Source organism: Perognathus longimembris, chromosome 10, assembly GCF_023159225.1.
Source record: "Perognathus longimembris pacificus isolate PPM17 chromosome 10, ASM2315922v1, whole genome shotgun sequence".
NCBI lineage: Eukaryota > Metazoa > Chordata > Mammalia > Rodentia > Heteromyidae > Perognathus > Perognathus longimembris.
Window position 1 is genome coordinate 19,532,294 of NC_063170.1, and position 16,490 is coordinate 19,548,783.

The following is a 16,490-nucleotide window of genomic DNA, read 5'->3' on the forward strand; positions in this document are numbered from 1 at the left end:
TGCTGCCTTTAGACTCAAGTAGCCTTCCTCCATGTCCTTTCCAGACAGTGCGCACACCTGTAATCCTAACTACTCAGGAATCTGAGATCTGAGGATCGTGGCTCAAAGCCAGCCCAGGCTAGAAGGTCCGTGAGACTCTTATTTCCAAATAACCAATCAAAACTAGAAGTGTCTTAAAAGTGGCAGAGAGGTAGCCTTGAGCAAAAGAGCTCAGGGACAGTGCCCAAGCCCTGAGTTTAAGTCCCATGACCAACAGGGGGGAAAAAATTGTACAAAAGGACAGCCCTGTAAACTGGCTCTTAACTGGGTGCCAGTGTCTTACTCCTGTAATCTTAACTATTCAAGTGGCTGAGATCTGAGGATCTGGATCAAAGCCAGTCCGGCAGGTAAATCCCAGATTCTTATCTCCAATTAACTGGCAAAAATCCAGAAGTGGAGGTGTGGCTCAAGGTCTTGAGTTCAAGGAAGCAAGCAAGAGAGAACAACAACAAAAAAGTTGGGTCTTAAGGTAACATTTGTCTAAAATGTGACTGGAAGCTGGGCATGGTAGTTCACGCTTGTAATCCCAATAATCCCAGTACTTGGAAGGCAGAGGCAGGAGGATCTCCAATTCAAGGGCAGCCTGGACAGCAAGTGGGACCCTGACTCAAAAGAGGAGAAAAAATAAACTCTGGGGTCACTGGCTGTGGCAGAAATGTAGACACAGAGGAGAAAGATAAGATAATAGTTTTGACCCATTGCCCTTGAAGGACAAAGATGCCAGGCCTCTTCAAGACCTGCCCAGGAAGAAGTGTTTTGCTTGACCAAAAAGGCCAGGCCTAAAATTAACTGCATAAACGCTGACTGGCAGTGTCTAAGAGTAACGCCTCCTGAAAACTACAACTCCCAGCGTGCCCTTCGGCCCGCCCGTGCCGGCGGTCATGTGACAGATGCTCACGTGTCTCCCCAGCCGGCTCCGGGATGAAGCCCTGTAGGTAAGTGGTAGTAGGTGGAGGTGGTGGAGGGTGGGAGCCTGGAGACCCGGGGTTCCTGCGGTTTCCCCCCTCGGCAGAGCTCAGGCCACAGCTCGCTCCTGGTCCCTGGAGCTGGTCCTCGACCCCCTGCCTTTTATTGCACCGCCAGGGTGGCACCTTATCCAGTCGGGTCTCCACCCAGTCCTAGGCCAGGATGGAGTCCCGGAGCGGCCCTCCAGTTAACCCACGTGGCCCACCTTGCCTCACTCCAGGCCTGCGAACCTTACACGCACACACACCTGGCCCAGCCGGACATTTCCTAGTCCACCTTCCAGTGCACCTCAACCCTGGTTTCGAGGCTGTAGCTCCGGACTGGACTGGGACAGGTCCTGGGTGGGACCTGAGGGGTCAACTTAAGTCTTCGATAGAGCATCGGGCTTCTAGTTATGGCCCTGCCAGCTGCTCACTGTGACCTTAATCTCGCTCCCTCGGGAGCCTTTTTCCCTGTCTCGTGTGAGCACTCAGTTCTGAATCCGTATTAGAACCAGTTTCCCCACTTTCTGAAGTCAGCTCAGAAATCGCCTGAACTCCTGTATACTAACTCCAGGTTTTAGGCAAAGTCTTCGGGAAGAAAAACTTAAAGCCAGAGAGGGAAGTGAGGAGAATCATCACAGATCTTGGGAAGAAACAAAGGGCTCCCTTCCACCATAGGCAGGTGGAAATAGCAGGTAAGCTGGGAGCTGTTGGAGCTGTGTGATTGGGGGTGAGATGGGGATTAATGGACCTACACTGATGCAGTGGGTCTGTAAAGGAGATTGACTTTTACCCCCATGAGATCTGCAGTCTCAATTTCTGCTTAGAGGCTGGGGAGATGACACAAGATTGGGGCAGGAGGGCTATGGTAATGTATTGCCTAGAGAGGCAGGAAGCTGCTCTAGCCTTGTGACCTTGGATGGGTCATCCAATAAACATCTGTAGCTGTAGTGTAAACAAGTGGTCTTAGACCACTCTGACACTATACTGGAAGCTGGGAATTAGAAAACTCTGCCATCACTAGTCACTACTCAGGTTTTTTGCTGAGAACAGGTTGCACAAGAGGAAAAAGTCCTGTGTCACAAACTCATTTTTTCCAGAATCTTGCACCAGTAGAGGCAAATTTCCCCTAGGACTGTGTCCCTTGGCTGTACACATACACACACAGGACCAAACTCAAGGCAAATACTATACCACCTAAGCCACACCCAAGTCCTCTTGGTTACATGCTTAATGACAGATATCTGAGAGCAATTGAACTTTTCCTTCTCTGTCTCATGAGGGAAATATGTCATAAAAATGCTCTCCAAGAACCATTGGAGCCACATCGATAGGCATAAAAATAAAGAATTGTCTTAGCGAGGCAAAATTTACTTCTGCCTAGAAGGATGCACCATCAGCTAAAAATCTGGCAAGCAAGCACACACACAGAGCAAGTAGACTGCTCAGGTATTTATTCCTAACTCAGCAGGCCCTTCCCCTGTGCTCAGATTTGTTGAGCTCAGGTTCACAATCTGTTCCTGATTAGCTAGTTTGAATAGGGTAATCTATTTACATAAAGTGATTTTGAAATAAGAATAACTGTTCACAAGCAATGTCAAAACATATACCCTCTGCCATTCTTGTCTGGGGAAAGTTGTAAGTCTGTCTTGGTGAAACCAGTTTGAGACAAAAACCTTACATTTTACAAATCCTTTCTTATCCCAAGGCAGTTCCTCTTTTTCCTTAACAAGAACAGAGCCACCCAGCCAAAGCAGGAACTTTCAAGCAATGAAAAGACTATTTTTCTCACAAATTCTCCGAGCTTTGTTTATTCACCCTCACTGGGAGAAACTAAGAATCATCCCAAGGAGCTATTGTTTACCCCTGTGGACTGACAATTTCAAAAATGATGGCTTTATGATAGACCCTGATTAGATTATTATGGCAGAATCTGGGGCTTTCCTTATCAGATACACCCTGCCTCTGAGTTACATACCCCCCCACCCCAGCCTGATTATTTATTCTGCCAGTCCTGGGATTTGAACTCAGGGCCTGGGCACTATTCCTGGGCTTCTTGTCCTCAAGGCTAGCACTCTACCACCTGAGTGACAGCACTACTTCCAACTTTTTCTGTGTATGTGGTACTGAGGAAACAGTACTCAGAGTAGGGCTTCATGTATGCTAGATAAGTACTCTACTACTAAGCCACATTCCCAGCCCCATAATGACTGTTTATTGAGTACTAACTAGTTGCTAATGTTAAGACACTCCTCACAGAAACTTAACATGTAAAGGCTTAAAGAGGTAAAGTGATTGCCGAAGTCAGCTGTCTAGGAAAGCAGATAGGTTGGCATTCAGACTCCAGAGCCTACTCTTGAGACCCGGAGTGCAGCTTCTCCCTGCTGGGAGATGCTCTTGATCTGGGATTGAACTAATACATGGGTTTAAACCATCACTTCTTTGTGTGTGTGTGTTGGGGGCGGGGGGGGGGTCCTCAGGCTGTGTGAGCTGAAGCTGGAGAACATTGGTCAGTTTTCAAGCCTGGACCCCTTGAAGCTCAGGATTCTGAGAAGAAGAAATCTCTTTCTGGCTTTTGAGAAAGGACCAAGAATGAAGGAAAAACTGCATTTCATCTCAGGCCCAGGGAGAGGCAGTGACAAACAAATGCAAACCCTCCATTAACCGTGGGATGGTTTTCTCCTTAGTAAACCCACTTTTAGGGCTCCATTGAAGACTAAATGAGACAAAGCACTGTGGGATGCAGTAGGAGTGGTATATCGTAACTATCACTACCACATGTGTAGCCTTAGAGCCTTGTAATTCAGCCAAGGAAAATAAATCCATGCCTATGCATTGCTAGCACATGAGAGAATGCTACAAGGAAGTGCCTGAGCAGTACCAGACCTTCCAGGGACTCCAGGAAAGACTTCCTGTGTGTGAAATGCTTCCAGTCCCTCCCCAGCCACAGGCGTAGGTCCTGTGTCTTCCGGGAAATGGCGAAAGCATACTTGGGCCTTTAGACAGATAATGGGGAACTTGTCATGTGGGAGAAGAGTGACAATTGGCCTCAGCGTGATAGAATTTAAACTCTAGGGTGCAGGGAAGTGTGCTGAGCCATACGTAATACATTGAAACTTGCACAGGTGTTGGTAAGAGCTCCTGAGAGCTTCTGAGAGCCTGTGGTGTAGAAACAGGCTGACAGATATAGGTTCCGATCCTGCATCAGGGCCTGCTCGTATCCAACCTTGAGTCAGTAAGTTGATTTCTTTGACCCTGTGATCACAAGGCTGTCACAGGATTAGGTGAGATAAGATACATCCATGGCATACCTGCTCAGTGAGAGCCTTCCTAATGCTGATGTGTTAGCATCAGCTCTAGGTGTGGTAGCCTCTTCTCTTTTCTGTTTAGGTCTTCTTTACCTAGTATAAGACTGAAAGCAGGATTTGCATCTGGTGTATTTTTCTGTGTCTGCTATCTCATACTGTGGCACCCAGTGCAATGTGCTTCCCAGAGGCACACCCAGATTTGAACTCCGCATCTCAGGATAACAGTAATACCTGCCTATTTCCCGTCTAGGTTGACAAGAGTCCTCGTAAAATAGCTGTCCTGAACAGGCGAGTGAGTGTTCCTCAGTTACCCCCAGGGATGTGGTCGTGAGGCAGAACCCAGAGCTCTTACAGCAAGACGACTTTCGGGGCCATGGCCCAGTTGAGCATTAACAATGATTACAGTGAGTGGGGCTCCAGCACTGATGCCGGGGAGCGGGCGCGACTGCTGCAGAGTCCCTGTGTGGACACAGTCCCCAAAAGCGAAGGTGAAGCCTCTCCTGAGGGTCCCGACAGAGGCACCACTTCCACGCTTGGGGCCATCTTCATCGTTGTCAATGCCTGCTTGGGTGCAGGGCTGCTTAACTTCCCAGCGGCCTTCAGGACTGCTGGGGGTGTGGCAGCTGGCATCTCGCTGCAGATGGTGAGTGTACAGACCGGTGATAGAGATGAGTGTGGGTGGGCGCTGCGTCAGTAGAACAGCTATAGTCTGAGGCTGACGTTCTTCCCCTCCATTATATGTGGCAGACATTGCTAATCTATTCCAGCACTGCTGGAATAGAAGCCTTCAGGGAGATTTAAACATCAATTGCATGTTTAACTTTTTAGGTAGTTCTTTGATTTTGCAGTTGTGGTAGAAGAGATAGGCCTTAGTCTTGAGAATTATAGACATCTTTACAGATAAAATGACAGATAACTTGTATGGGCTTCATAGTGGGAAGGGAATAAGATAAAATAAGACTATCCATAATTGGTGATTTTTTATTTAAGCTGATGGGACTACCTTGTGTCCATTATACTATGCCCTCTACTTTTATGTTTTAAACTTTTCAAGAACTCTTTTGTTTCTTAAAGAAAACCTCAACTTGGCAACCTCTAGCAGTCAGTTAAAATCGCCTTGCCAAATGAGATCCCTTTGCCAGAGCCACCTAGTAAAATACTTCGAGACGCCCTTAGCTGCCAGCCTCTCCACACCCTCCTTTCTCCCTGCCCTGCCTGCAGGGCATGCTGGTTTTCATCATCAGTGGCCTGGTCATCTTGGCCTACTGCTCCCAGGCCAGCAATGAGCGGACCTACCAGGAGGTGGTATGGGCTGTGTGTGGCAAGCTAACAGGTGTGCTGTGCGAGGTGGCCATCGCCGTCTACACCTTCGGCACCTGTATCGCCTTCCTCATCATCATCGGGGACCAGCAAGACAAGAGTAAGGTTCTTCCCAAGGTGCCCACCTCATCTCCCCCTCAACCCCAGAGATCCCAAGGTGAAGAGAAAGGGTGTTATCTACCTGCCTGACCTCATCTGAACTGGGGCCCAGTAGAGGGAGGGTCTGGGGCCCAGCAGAGCAGGAAGGCCACATTCTGATGGCCCGGGATGACACTGCCTTCCTCCCCGTGCAGTTATAGCTGTGATAGCCAAGGAGCCAGAGGGGGCCAGCAGCAGCCTTTGGTACACAGACCGCAAGTTCACCATCAGCCTCACTGCCTTCCTCTTCATCCTGCCCCTCTCCATTCCCAGAGAGATTGGCTTCCAGAAATATGCCAGGTTTGGAGGTGCTCCCCCCTCCCCCAACATGGGTGGGACAGCTCTGGTCACGGTCAGCTGGAGACCCAGGAGCTGCTGGGGAGTCCCTCCATGGCATCTCACTTTCTTGGGGAATGAACAGACAAAGGCCTGTAGTGTTTTAGGCCCAAGACTTCCCTTTTCTGTCACCATCAAGGGGGGAGCATGGTCCTTTTCATCTAGGAGAGATGTAGCTCTAAATTTTCTTGTCAAAGAAGGGACTGGGGCTAGGAAGGTGGCTTAATCTGTAGAGTGCTTGCCTAGCATGCATGAAGCCCTGGGTTCAATTCCTCAGTACCACTTAAACAGAAAAGGCTGGAAGTGGCTCTTTGGCTCAAGAGGTAGAGCCCTAGCATTGAGCACAGAGAGGCTCAGGGACAGTGCCCAGGCCCTGAGTTCAAGCCCCAGGACTACAATAAAGGGCGGGGGGAGGACTGGAGGATATCAAGGAGTGTGAAGGCAACCTGCTAGCTTGGAGGCTTTTCCTGGGAATGTGGGCTTTGAGGTCATTTCAAGATTCTAGCCTGGGGCTGGGGATATGGCCTAGTGGCAAGAGTGCTTGCCTTGTATACATGAGGCCCTGGGTTCGATTCCCCAGCACCATATATACAGAAAACGGCCAGAAGTGGCGCTGTGGCTCAAGTGGCAGAGTGCTAGCCTTGAGCAAGAAGAAGCCAGGGACAGTGCTCAGGCCCTGAGTTCAAGGCCCAGACTGGCCAAAAAAAAAAAAAGATTCTAGCCTGGCAGCATCTCCCATGCAGCTTGTGATACAGGGAGAGACGAGCTGCCTGGTTTAGTATCTGAAGGGTGGGATAAGAAGGGAGAGGGCTGTGCCCAGGCTGCTTCCTACCTGTAAGCAAAGTATCTCATTCTGCTCTCTCCATGGTTCCCTTCAATGTTGGTGCTTTGCTTTATACTCTTACTTTACCTTCAGCATCTCCTAGTGCTCAAAGGCCCACAGAACAGCCTACAGCCAACCCTGCCTAGTCTGGGCATCTTAGATCAAAATTGTCGCTGCGCTGTGGAGCCCAGTTTTCCATCATGGCCTCTGAGCCGGGGAGTTGAACTACATCCTATGTGCCCATAGCCAGAAATGCTGCCCACTGGCTTCCAGCTCCCTCCTAGCTGTGGCGGGTCTCTGTGAAACTTATTTTCAAGGTATTTCCCAAGTCTTTGCTTGGCATATCTCTGTCCCAAGAGCAATAGGTGGGCACACTGGCATGGCATCAAGTAAGGGGCTACTGGGGCTGGGGAGGAAGAAGTCAGTCTCTCCTTCCTGGCAGCTTCCTGAGCGTCGTGGGCACCTGGTACGTCACTGCCATCATTATTATCAAATACATCTGGCCAGATAACAAGATGACCTCGGGAGATATCCTGACAAGGTGGGTGGGCCTCCCCAGGAAATACATGGGGTAGAGCCTGTCACATTGGCCCTGGGAGGTACTGAGTCAAGCATCCAAAGGCCACATGGGCTCTTGGGGTTTATTCACTCTGAGCAGGGCTGACTCACCAAGCAATAAAGGGAGAAACGCTCGTGAGATCTGACAGATGCTATGTGCTAGACACAGCCCAGGTTGGGGGGCCTCTCAGAGTGAGATTGCACCATTTCCTGACACTGTTAATCTGTCAGTTTCTGTATCTTCTATACAAGGACGAATCGTTTTTCTAAATCTATCCTTCTGCTCTTTTTTAATAAAACAAAGCCAGAAATTGAGCATTTGGGCTTTAGGGGAGGGCCTTACAGAGCCTCCGTTTACTGAACTTAAGTGGAGGTGCTCGGCATGTGGAAGGCTGGCCACGGGAGGCTGTGCTGGCGTGGGGGAAGCGTGGATGACAGAGACACTCTGGAGGCTTCACGGGCAGCTGTTCATTGTTTGTTCTCAGGCCAGCTTCCTGGATGTCTGTGTTCAATGCTATGCCCACCATCTGCTTCGGATTTCAGGTGCCAGCAAGGAGGTCCCTGCTACCCCCTTAGGTCATCCCTCACCCTAGGACGGAACTCTTATCACAGGCTGGATGGGTGGAATCCTGGGGGTGGGGAGGATAAAGCAGGGGCCCTAGAATTTCCTCTTGTCCCCAGGGCCTCTGTCCCCACCATGACTGTGCCCTTTACCCCAACAGTGCCATGTGAGCAGCGTGCCCGTCTTCAACAGCATGCGGAGGCCTGAGGTGAAGACCTGGGGCGGGGTGGTAACAGCTGCCATGGTCATCGCCCTGGCTGTCTATCTGGGCACAGGTGAGTGCTTCCCCTTCACGGGCCAGGTCAACTTGAGTGCCTAAGCCCTCCAGCCCAGCTTTCCTAGGGACTCTCCTGTCCTACCAACCTGACAAGCACTTCATAGACTTTGGGTTGAATTTAGGCTGTCCAAGATGAGAAAAGTATGTTCCTCTATTCACTCGTGGATTCTAGATTGGTGCCTAGCAAGTTCCAGAAGCTATTGTCAGTGAAGTACTGTGAAGGGTGAAGGTGCCCCTGTCCCCAGAGGAGTGGCATTCTCCTTGTGAGTCAGTCATGTGGGAATGAATGGGGGATTCCAGTGACTCGTGGTGGGTGGGGTGGATTCACAGAAGGGCCCTCTCTGAGGAGGCTTTGTCTGGGGAAGCCCAAGGGATGAGACAGTCTGAAGAGTGAACTTCCCAGAGAAATAAGGTCTCTGAACCAGGGTCGGAAAGCAGCTCTGTGTAGCTAGGGTGCAGAGACTGAAGGCAGAGAGCCATGAGGCTGGACAGGTTGTGGAGAGCGTTCTGGAGAGGAAGTGTTTCGTGCTGAGGAGTAGCTGGGGAATGAAGGCTTTGACTGCTGCACGGAGTGGTTTGGGCAAGGGCTCTGTGGCCCTCCCCATGCAAGATGGGGGTGGGGTTGGGGCTGCTAGGCCAGCACTACTCCAGCCTCTGAAGTCATAGCCAGGGACAGGGAAGGCAAACAAGCCAAGTGTCTGTACAGTGGGGCTTCCTGGCTAGAGAGACAGTTGGGAGGGATGTACTCTGAAGAAAATAGAATTGGGAGATGAGTGAGAGCCTGGGTGAGAGTGGTTGTGGATGGGAAGTGTTCTTCAAGGAGGGGCCACCTGAACTGAGACCCAAATTTTGAGATGGCAGCATGAAGAGCTAAGCAAAGCAGTCAGTGTAGAGATTCTGAGACAAGAATGTGCGAGTCAAGTTCAGAAAGGTGGTGGTGTGGTGGCTAGAGAGCTAGCAGGAAGGGATCTCAGAAGGTGAGGTGGGGAGGCACCTTCTCAGATGGACTCCCCCAGGCGCAGCACCCCGTAGGAGTGGCTGGTCCACCCCTTGCCCTCCTCGGGCTGCGCTCACACAGCCCCCTTGTCCCTGCCTTTAGGCATCTGTGGCTTCCTGACCTTTGGAGCCGCTGTGGACCCCGACGTGCTGCTGTCCTACCCTTCCACAGACATGGCTGTGGCTGTTGCCCGAGCCTTCATCATCCTGAGCGTGCTCACCTCCTACCCCATCCTGCACTTCTGTGGGCGGTGAGCCCCCTCCCCAGCCCACGTGGAGCCCCAGAACCCCTCCAGTATGGCTCTTGGCCTTACCTGGAGACCGTTCTATGGAAGAAGTTCAAAACTATTGAAAAATGTCCGTGCCTACAATGGCCCCCGGATATTCCAAATGAGATCTTAGAAGTGCCTTTATCCCAGGATAACCAGAACATCCTGTGAGTCCTTGAGAATCTCCCAGCCTTTTCTGAGCTCTCACATGGGCACCCATCGGTTTGGAAACCCCACTCAGTTTCTTGTAAGGAGATGAACGGTGTTGTTTCCGTGTGACGAGGCAAAGCACTGAGCCTTGTGTTCCCATTGCTTCATGTTAAGCCCATGCTACGAAGGCCTGGGCTCAGGCAGGGCCCTGCCCACCCTCCACCCAGTTCAAGGTCTGGCTCCTGTGACCTGGAGGCAGGGGCATTAATACAGAAATCCTCCTCACTGGTAGGGCGGTGGTGGAAGGCCTATGGCTGCGCTACCAGGGGACCCCTGTGGAGGAGGATGTGGGGCGCGAGCGGCAACGGCGTGTGCTGCAGACGCTGGTGTGGTTCCTGCTCACCCTGCTGCTGGCTCTCTTCATCCCTGACATCGGCAAGGTCATCTCAGTCATCGGAGGCCTGGCTGCCTGCTTCATCTTTGTCTTTCCAGGTGTGGACCCCTGCTGCTCCTGTCTCAGCCCCGTGTGTGGCCTCCCTGGCCTCAGCTCACTGCTCGCTCAGAGCCTGCCCAGGAGAGTAACCACCAACCTTTATCACTTGCCCACCTCAGCTGCCCTGGGGGTCGCTGGCGAGATGTGAGGCTCACTGGGGGCAGGCTTGCCCAGAGGTTAACACACTCAGCTAGTGAGCCTCAAGCCCTTGCATACCCACTGGTTGAGCCCAGCACTGACAGTCTCACTTTACACTCAAGCATGTGTTCCTACTTGACGTGGGGATCTGACTGCCAGGTGGCTGCAGGCCCACCAGAAACTCAGGCCCACGAATGTCTGTCTAAAGGGGCCTGGAAAGCCCTTCCCACTGGGCTTGGAGCAGGGAAGCCCCATCCACTCAGGAATCCACTGAAATGAACCTGAAGTGTGAGCTACCAAAGAGCCACCATTTGGCTCTGAGTCCCACCTACAGCCCAACTCATGCTCACCAGGTGCTGGCCTATGGGGAGAGCAGAAGCAAGGCCTCCAGCTGAGTGGAGCAGAGGGCTGGGGGCGGAGCTCTGGAGGACAGAACAGGCCTTTCTCTGCCACCCCACTGCCTCTTGGTGAGCAGGAGGCCATGCTGAGCGAGAGAGCCACCCCTTGCTCCCTCCAAACCCAGGACCACCTCTTCTCTTCTCAGGGCTGTGCCTCATTCAAGCCAAATTGTCAGAGATGGAAGAGGTCAAACCAGCCAGGTAAAGCACAGCTGACCCAAGGGCTTCCTGGGGTTGTGGAGCAGGGTGGACTGGGAGAGGGCCTTAAAATTCATAGGAGGGCCTGGCAAACCATGAGAGCTTAATGAAGATTTTTAAATAGGTAATCCAAACCAGTTGTAACAATTCAAAATACTACTGAAAGACTTAGAAAAAAGTGAGAGTTTCTTCCAATCCCTCATCATTCCTCTCTCCCACCACCCCTGTGGACTGTGCCCCTCGAGGCTCTGAGACACACACGGCTGTGCACAGATACAGGAGCTAAGTGTGTATGGTTTTTGTTGATTTCAATACAGGTTCTTCCTACACACTGGTCTCATACTCATATGGCCCAGGTTGGCCTCAGACTTGCTGTCCTCTTGTCTTGCCTCCCTCCTGTACAATTACAGGTGTGTGGCACAATGCCTGCTTCTTCCTTCTTTCGATGGTTTCAGGATAGTGTGTCATGCGAGTGTGTCCTGTCACACATCTTGGCACATCCATTCCGTGGTTTGTGTAGGATCAATTCTTAAGAGAAAATTGGTGCGTTACAAGGCACTTCATTTTGCTTTGGTATATGAGTTTTCAAGTTGCCTTCAAAAAAAGCAGTTCCAAAATCTCAGCAACACTGAATGATAGCACCCTTTGCCCCGCAGCCCTACCCAGGCTGCATGTGAACTGTGGCACACTTGTAACCGAAAATGCACATTAGTATGCACATTTCCCTGAATAGTAAAGAGGCTGAATAAAAGGTTCACACACTTTAAGAAAAATTATTCCATCAGACACCAGTGGCTCATACCTGTAATCCCAGCTACTAAGGACACTGAGATCTGAGGATCAGGGTTCTAAGCCAGCCTGGGCAGGAAAGTCCATGAGACTCTTAACTCTAATAAATTACTCAGAAAAAAGCTGGGAGTGTCACTGTGGCTCAAGTGGTAAAGCTATAGCCTTGAGCACAAAGAAACTCAGGGACAGTGTCCAGTCCTGCGTTCAAGCCCCAGGACTGGTAGGAAGAAAAAAGAGAGAGAGCTGGAACTGTAACTCAGTTGTAGAGCACTTGCCTTGCATGCATAAGGCCCCAGGTTCCATCCCAAGCACTACTAAAAAAAAAAAGAAAAAAAAAATATCCGGCTGGGAATGTAGCTTAGTGGTAGAATGCTTGCCTGGTCTACATGAAGCCCTGGGCTTGATTCCTCAGCACTACATAAACAGAAAAGGCTGGGAATGTAGCAGTGGCTCAAGTGGTAGAGTGCTTGAGCAAAAGAAAAGAAAGTGCCCAGGCCCTGAGTTCAAGCCCCAGGACTGGCAAAAAAGAAAAAGAACAAAAGAAATATCCCACAAATAGCACTTGTGTCCTAGCACTCAGGAGGCTAAGACAGGAGAATCGGGTTCAATACTAGCCTGAGCAACATAGCAAGACCCTGTCTCAAAATACTAAAACAGGCAGGCACCAATGGCTCTCACTTATGATCCTAGCTACTCAGGATGCTGAGGTGTGAAGATAACAGTTCAAAGCCAGCCCAGGCAGGAAAGTCCGGGAGACTCATGTCCAATAAATTACCCAGAAAAAAGTCAGAAGTAGAGCTGTGGCTCAAATGGTAGAGCACTTGCTAGTGTTTTTGATCCTGTCTGCCTGCAGATGTCTCATCTTTGTCTCATTTTAAATGAAATGGTCACATTCCACATGACTTGCTTGTTCCCTGACCCTCTGCCCATCAGGAGACCTGCATTCATACCCTGGTCCCACCCTCGCATGCTGTGACCATTCTGTTAACTCCATTTGGTCTCAGTCTCCTTATCTTTGGACTAGGAGAACACACCTGGCCTACATGCCTCTGTATAGAAAAGGCCCTGGGAACTCAGGTGCTCTGTCAGCAGATGCAGTGTACTTCTGTTACGATGCTTAGCTGATAAGTCTGCAGAGTCACGGACAGGCTGACCGACCCATCCCTCTTGTCCTCTGCCCTACAGCTGGTGGGCCTTGGTCATTTATGGAGTCTTCTTAGTCACCCTGGGAGCCTTCATCTTCGGCCAGACCACAGCCAATGCCATCTTTGTGAATCTCTTGGCATAACCACTGCCTCCCATAACCACTGCCATTGTGGACCCCAGGAGCCATCTCTCAGAGCTATGGGCTGCTCCAACTCCAACATCATTCCAGCTGGTGTGATGGCATCTGGACATCCTTTTCCAGGATGAATTAGCTAGCCCCATACCTGTGGACAGCTCAGTCCCCTTACCTTTCCTGCTTCCCAGCCCCGGCAATGCTGATGGTGGTGGCAAGTCTCATGTCACACAGGAGTTTCCTCCTCCCCCACCTCCCAACATCTCCACGCATCAGTGGGACTTAGAACCCATTCTGACTTCCCTGGAGAAAGGCCGTGTGCAAAAGGCTGGAGTACCTGCCCTGCATAGGGGCTGTGTTCAGTGCCTGTTCCTGTCCTCAGCAGCCATGGCCAGTGGCAACTTCTGGATCTGAGCTTCTGAAGGTGGCCCTGGAGTCATACAGATGTGCAGAGACAGCTGTCTATTCCCCAGACCCTCAGGAAGCCTGCTAGCCACTTTGCCATGGCTAATTGCCATTCCCCAAGTCTCAGGAAGTGGGGATGGGGGTGGGGATGGGGGACGGTTTCACCCTGACTCTCCAAACCTAATAGTCCAGGCCAGGCATCCCTCTCGTGTGTCCCCAGACATCACCAAGTCTAATGTTTACAAAGGGTGCCAGGATGGCTCTGAGACCAGGGGCCGCCTGTGCCACGGTGCTGTGAGGTCCTCCTTCCTTAACCCATTGGTGAAGATGGGCTGGGGTTTTTTCCCTCAGATTCCAGATGAGCCCTTTTCAGAGGGTCAGAGTGGGGAATATAGGAGTCTGGGAACCTTTCAGACCCTCACTTTGGGCTGAGCTGACCAAACCTGAGTGAATCTCCAGTGTGTGCATGCGTGTGTGTGTGTGTGTGTGCACCTTCTCTCTGACCCTCTTCCCTTCCTCAGCTACCCATAGCCTGAGAACCCAAAGGAAGAAGGACAACTGGGACCTAGAGGTTTCCTTTCCTATCTGCTTCCTCTTCCCTCACCCTGTCTATGTTTAGTTGAGTCTTCCCCTCTGGTATTTTCATTTTGTTTGGGCAGAGCAGGAGGGCTGGGTGGCTGCCCTAACCAGACAGGGACCTGGGAGAGGCTCTGAGCTCCTGCCTTTCCTCCATTTCCCTCAGTCCTTCCCAGGCTGGGCCAGTCCTACTGTGTCCACTTTGACTGGGCCTCTCCCTCCTGCCCCTCTGTGATCCTAGAGGAGCTTCACAGCCCTGCCTGTCTTTGCTCAGAATCTAGCCTCTTCTACAACACCAGATTGTTCTCATTCATGGAGTGAAGTGGCAGAAGGCTTCTAGCCCGCCATCTTGCTGTCCAAGATTGGCACTGTGAGCAGGCCAAGGGGTTGGGTAGCTCGGGGTACTACTTCACTGGAGGTTGGGTTTCACCTTCTTCCCCAAAAACAGAGAAGGAAAGGGTTACATTCACCCCAAAAATTAATTCCAGAGCAAATGGCTAGATTCACTGATTCATATAGGTTACTCGTCACCCTTATTTTCTTTCTGGCAGTATTGGGGTTTGAACTCAAGGCCTTGTGTTTGCTTGAAACATGCCACCAGTCCATTTTTCCTTTAGTTGTTTTTCAAATAAGTTCTTGTATTTATGAGCAGGCTGGCTTGGACTGCATTCCATATTCTATAGTTCCTGAATAGCTGGGGTGACAAGGGGCTCACAAGCTTTTTGTCCATAGTGGCCTCAAGCAGCTATCTTCTAGAGAAGCCAGGATTGCAGGTGTGAGCCACCATGTTTGGCCCAACATCCCTTAATATTCCATACACTTGATGGTACTTGATCCACATCTGCCCCTCATTAGACTAAACTCCAGGGGAACAAAGTAGAATCCTGGCCTGCCAGGCATCATAGTCCGGTGCCTGCCTAAGAGGAACATGCTCAGTGGTTAATTGGGTGAATGTATGAGTGAATGGCAACATTTACTACAAGTCCTCGTGTTGCACCAACATTACTTGTGTCACCCTCATGTTGTCCTTACATTAAAGCGGAGGCTGAGGGTGGCTAAATGGTTTGCCAGGGTCACACACATCATAGGAGTGGACCCACATGTGAGTAAGCCAGTGAACACCAGCCACTATCAACCAGCCTGTGACCTCTAGCCCCAGAGGGCAAGTCCAGGAACCTTGGGCCCTCGTGCTGGCTCCAGTAGCAGATGTCAGAAACCCTTAGATCCCCTCCCAGCTAATCATCAAGAGGCCTGCCAGCTAATGACTCTGGACAAATGACCTCTAGGACTCTGATTCTCTTATTTATAAAATGAGAGTGATGGACCAAGTATGCCAGCACATACCTGTAATCTCAGGGTCTCTCCGTGGCAGCCCACAGAAAAGCATGAGAACCTGTTTGAAAACAAACTTAAAGCAGAAGGACTGGGGGAGTAGAGCATTTGCCTAGCACATACAAGGATCTGAGTTCTTTCCCCAGTACCACCAGAAAATAAGAATGGCAATCACTGACATTTGTGTAACTCACAGGGTAAAGCAGAGTTGATGTAAAGAAAGTACTTGACTTGAAAAATAAAAGTGCTTTGTAACTACCTGTAAGCTGCATTCCTCAGTTTCTTGGGAGGACATGTGCTGGGGGTTCTCAGTGGCCTGGGAGGTACGCAAGTCAGGAGTGGCTACAAATGCTGATTCTGCAGCTTGTGGTGGGGTCTGAGACCCTATGGTCACCGCTCCTAATGAGGCCCACCCTGCTAATGCAGGGGGCCTAGACAGCAAAGCCTTTGGCCTCTTAGACCTGGGTCCAATTTCAAATATGTCTCTTTTATGCTAGGAGAACTTAGGAAGCTGATTCCGTTCTCTGAGTCTGTACTTGTCTGTTGTTTGAGACAATCTTACTTAGACTTACAATCCTGTCTTGGCCTTCAGGACTGGGATTACAGGAGTGTACCGTCACACCTAGCCTCATAGCTGCTCATATTGTGGTTGTAGGTATTACAGATCCAAGGCATAATAATACCTGGGGAATGCCTGGCAGATAGCAGGAATTATTGTTAGTCATTTTACTGACTAGGTTGTGCAACTGCAGTTCCTTCATTTGGTCACTAGAGGTCGCCCATGCACAAATCTGCTCACAGATATGAAGCCAGATTCATCTGCCTAGGCTTGCTTTGAACTCCAATCCTCAGATCTCAGCCTCCTGAGAGCTAGGATGACAATTGTGAGCCATGGATGCCTGGCAAGAGTACATTTCTTTTTGGACAATGTCACCCCTTCCCTTACTCTCTCCCAGTCAGTGTACCATCTCTTTATGATGAAAGCATATCTGGGAACCTAGTCTAGTCCATCACTGTTGTTAAAAAGGGAAAGAGAAGGAAAGTGACCTGTCACAGTCAACAGTGGCAGCCTAAGAGTCCTGTCTCCAGACTCCCAGAACAATTGTTTGGTCTACTGTGAATATCTAGTATTTACTTTTGAGCCTCTGACTCCACTTAG

The 16,490-nt window shown here is 50.5% G+C and overlaps 1 protein-coding gene across 2 annotated transcripts; it reads left to right on the forward strand.

Annotated features, from left to right (window-relative positions):
• The first annotated feature begins 942 nt into the window (after window positions 1-942).
• Window positions 943-13,881, forward strand: Slc38a7 (solute carrier family 38 member 7). 2 transcript variants are annotated; one of them, XM_048355466.1, is made up of 12 exons: window positions 943-974; window positions 1,561-1,681; window positions 4,545-4,937; window positions 5,516-5,714; window positions 5,908-6,052; window positions 7,354-7,452; window positions 7,955-8,012; window positions 8,192-8,306; window positions 9,408-9,555; window positions 10,016-10,215; window positions 10,899-10,953; window positions 12,925-13,881. In XM_048355466.1, the coding sequence occupies exons 3-12, from the start codon at window positions 4,668-4,670 to the stop codon at window positions 13,025-13,027; spliced, it is 1,392 nt and encodes a 463-aa protein (XP_048211423.1). In that variant the 5' UTR covers window positions 943-974; window positions 1,561-1,681; window positions 4,545-4,667; the 3' UTR covers window positions 13,028-13,881. The 2 variants fall into 2 exon arrangements, with proteins under 2 accessions (XP_048211423.1, XP_048211424.1); XM_048355467.1 differs by lacking the exons at window positions 943-974; window positions 4,545-4,937 and having other exon boundaries at window positions 1,102-1,681.
• Window positions 13,882-16,490: the final 2,609 nt, after the last annotated feature.

What these genes read in the sequence shown, in the direction of transcription:
- Slc38a7 (XM_048355466.1), top strand. Translation starts at nt 4,668, where the DNA reads ATGGCCCAGTTGAGCATTAACAATGATTACAGTGAGTGGGGCTCCAGC. An exon ending in TCGGGAGATATCCTGACAAG is followed by an intron (nt 7,453 to 7,954) that starts GTGGGTGGGCCT and finishes GTTTGTTCTCAG; the next exon opens with GCCAGCTTCCTGGATGTCTG. An exon ending in GGCTGTCTATCTGGGCACAG is followed by an intron (nt 8,307 to 9,407) that starts GTGAGTGCTTCC and finishes CCCTGCCTTTAG; the next exon opens with GCATCTGTGGCTTCCTGACC.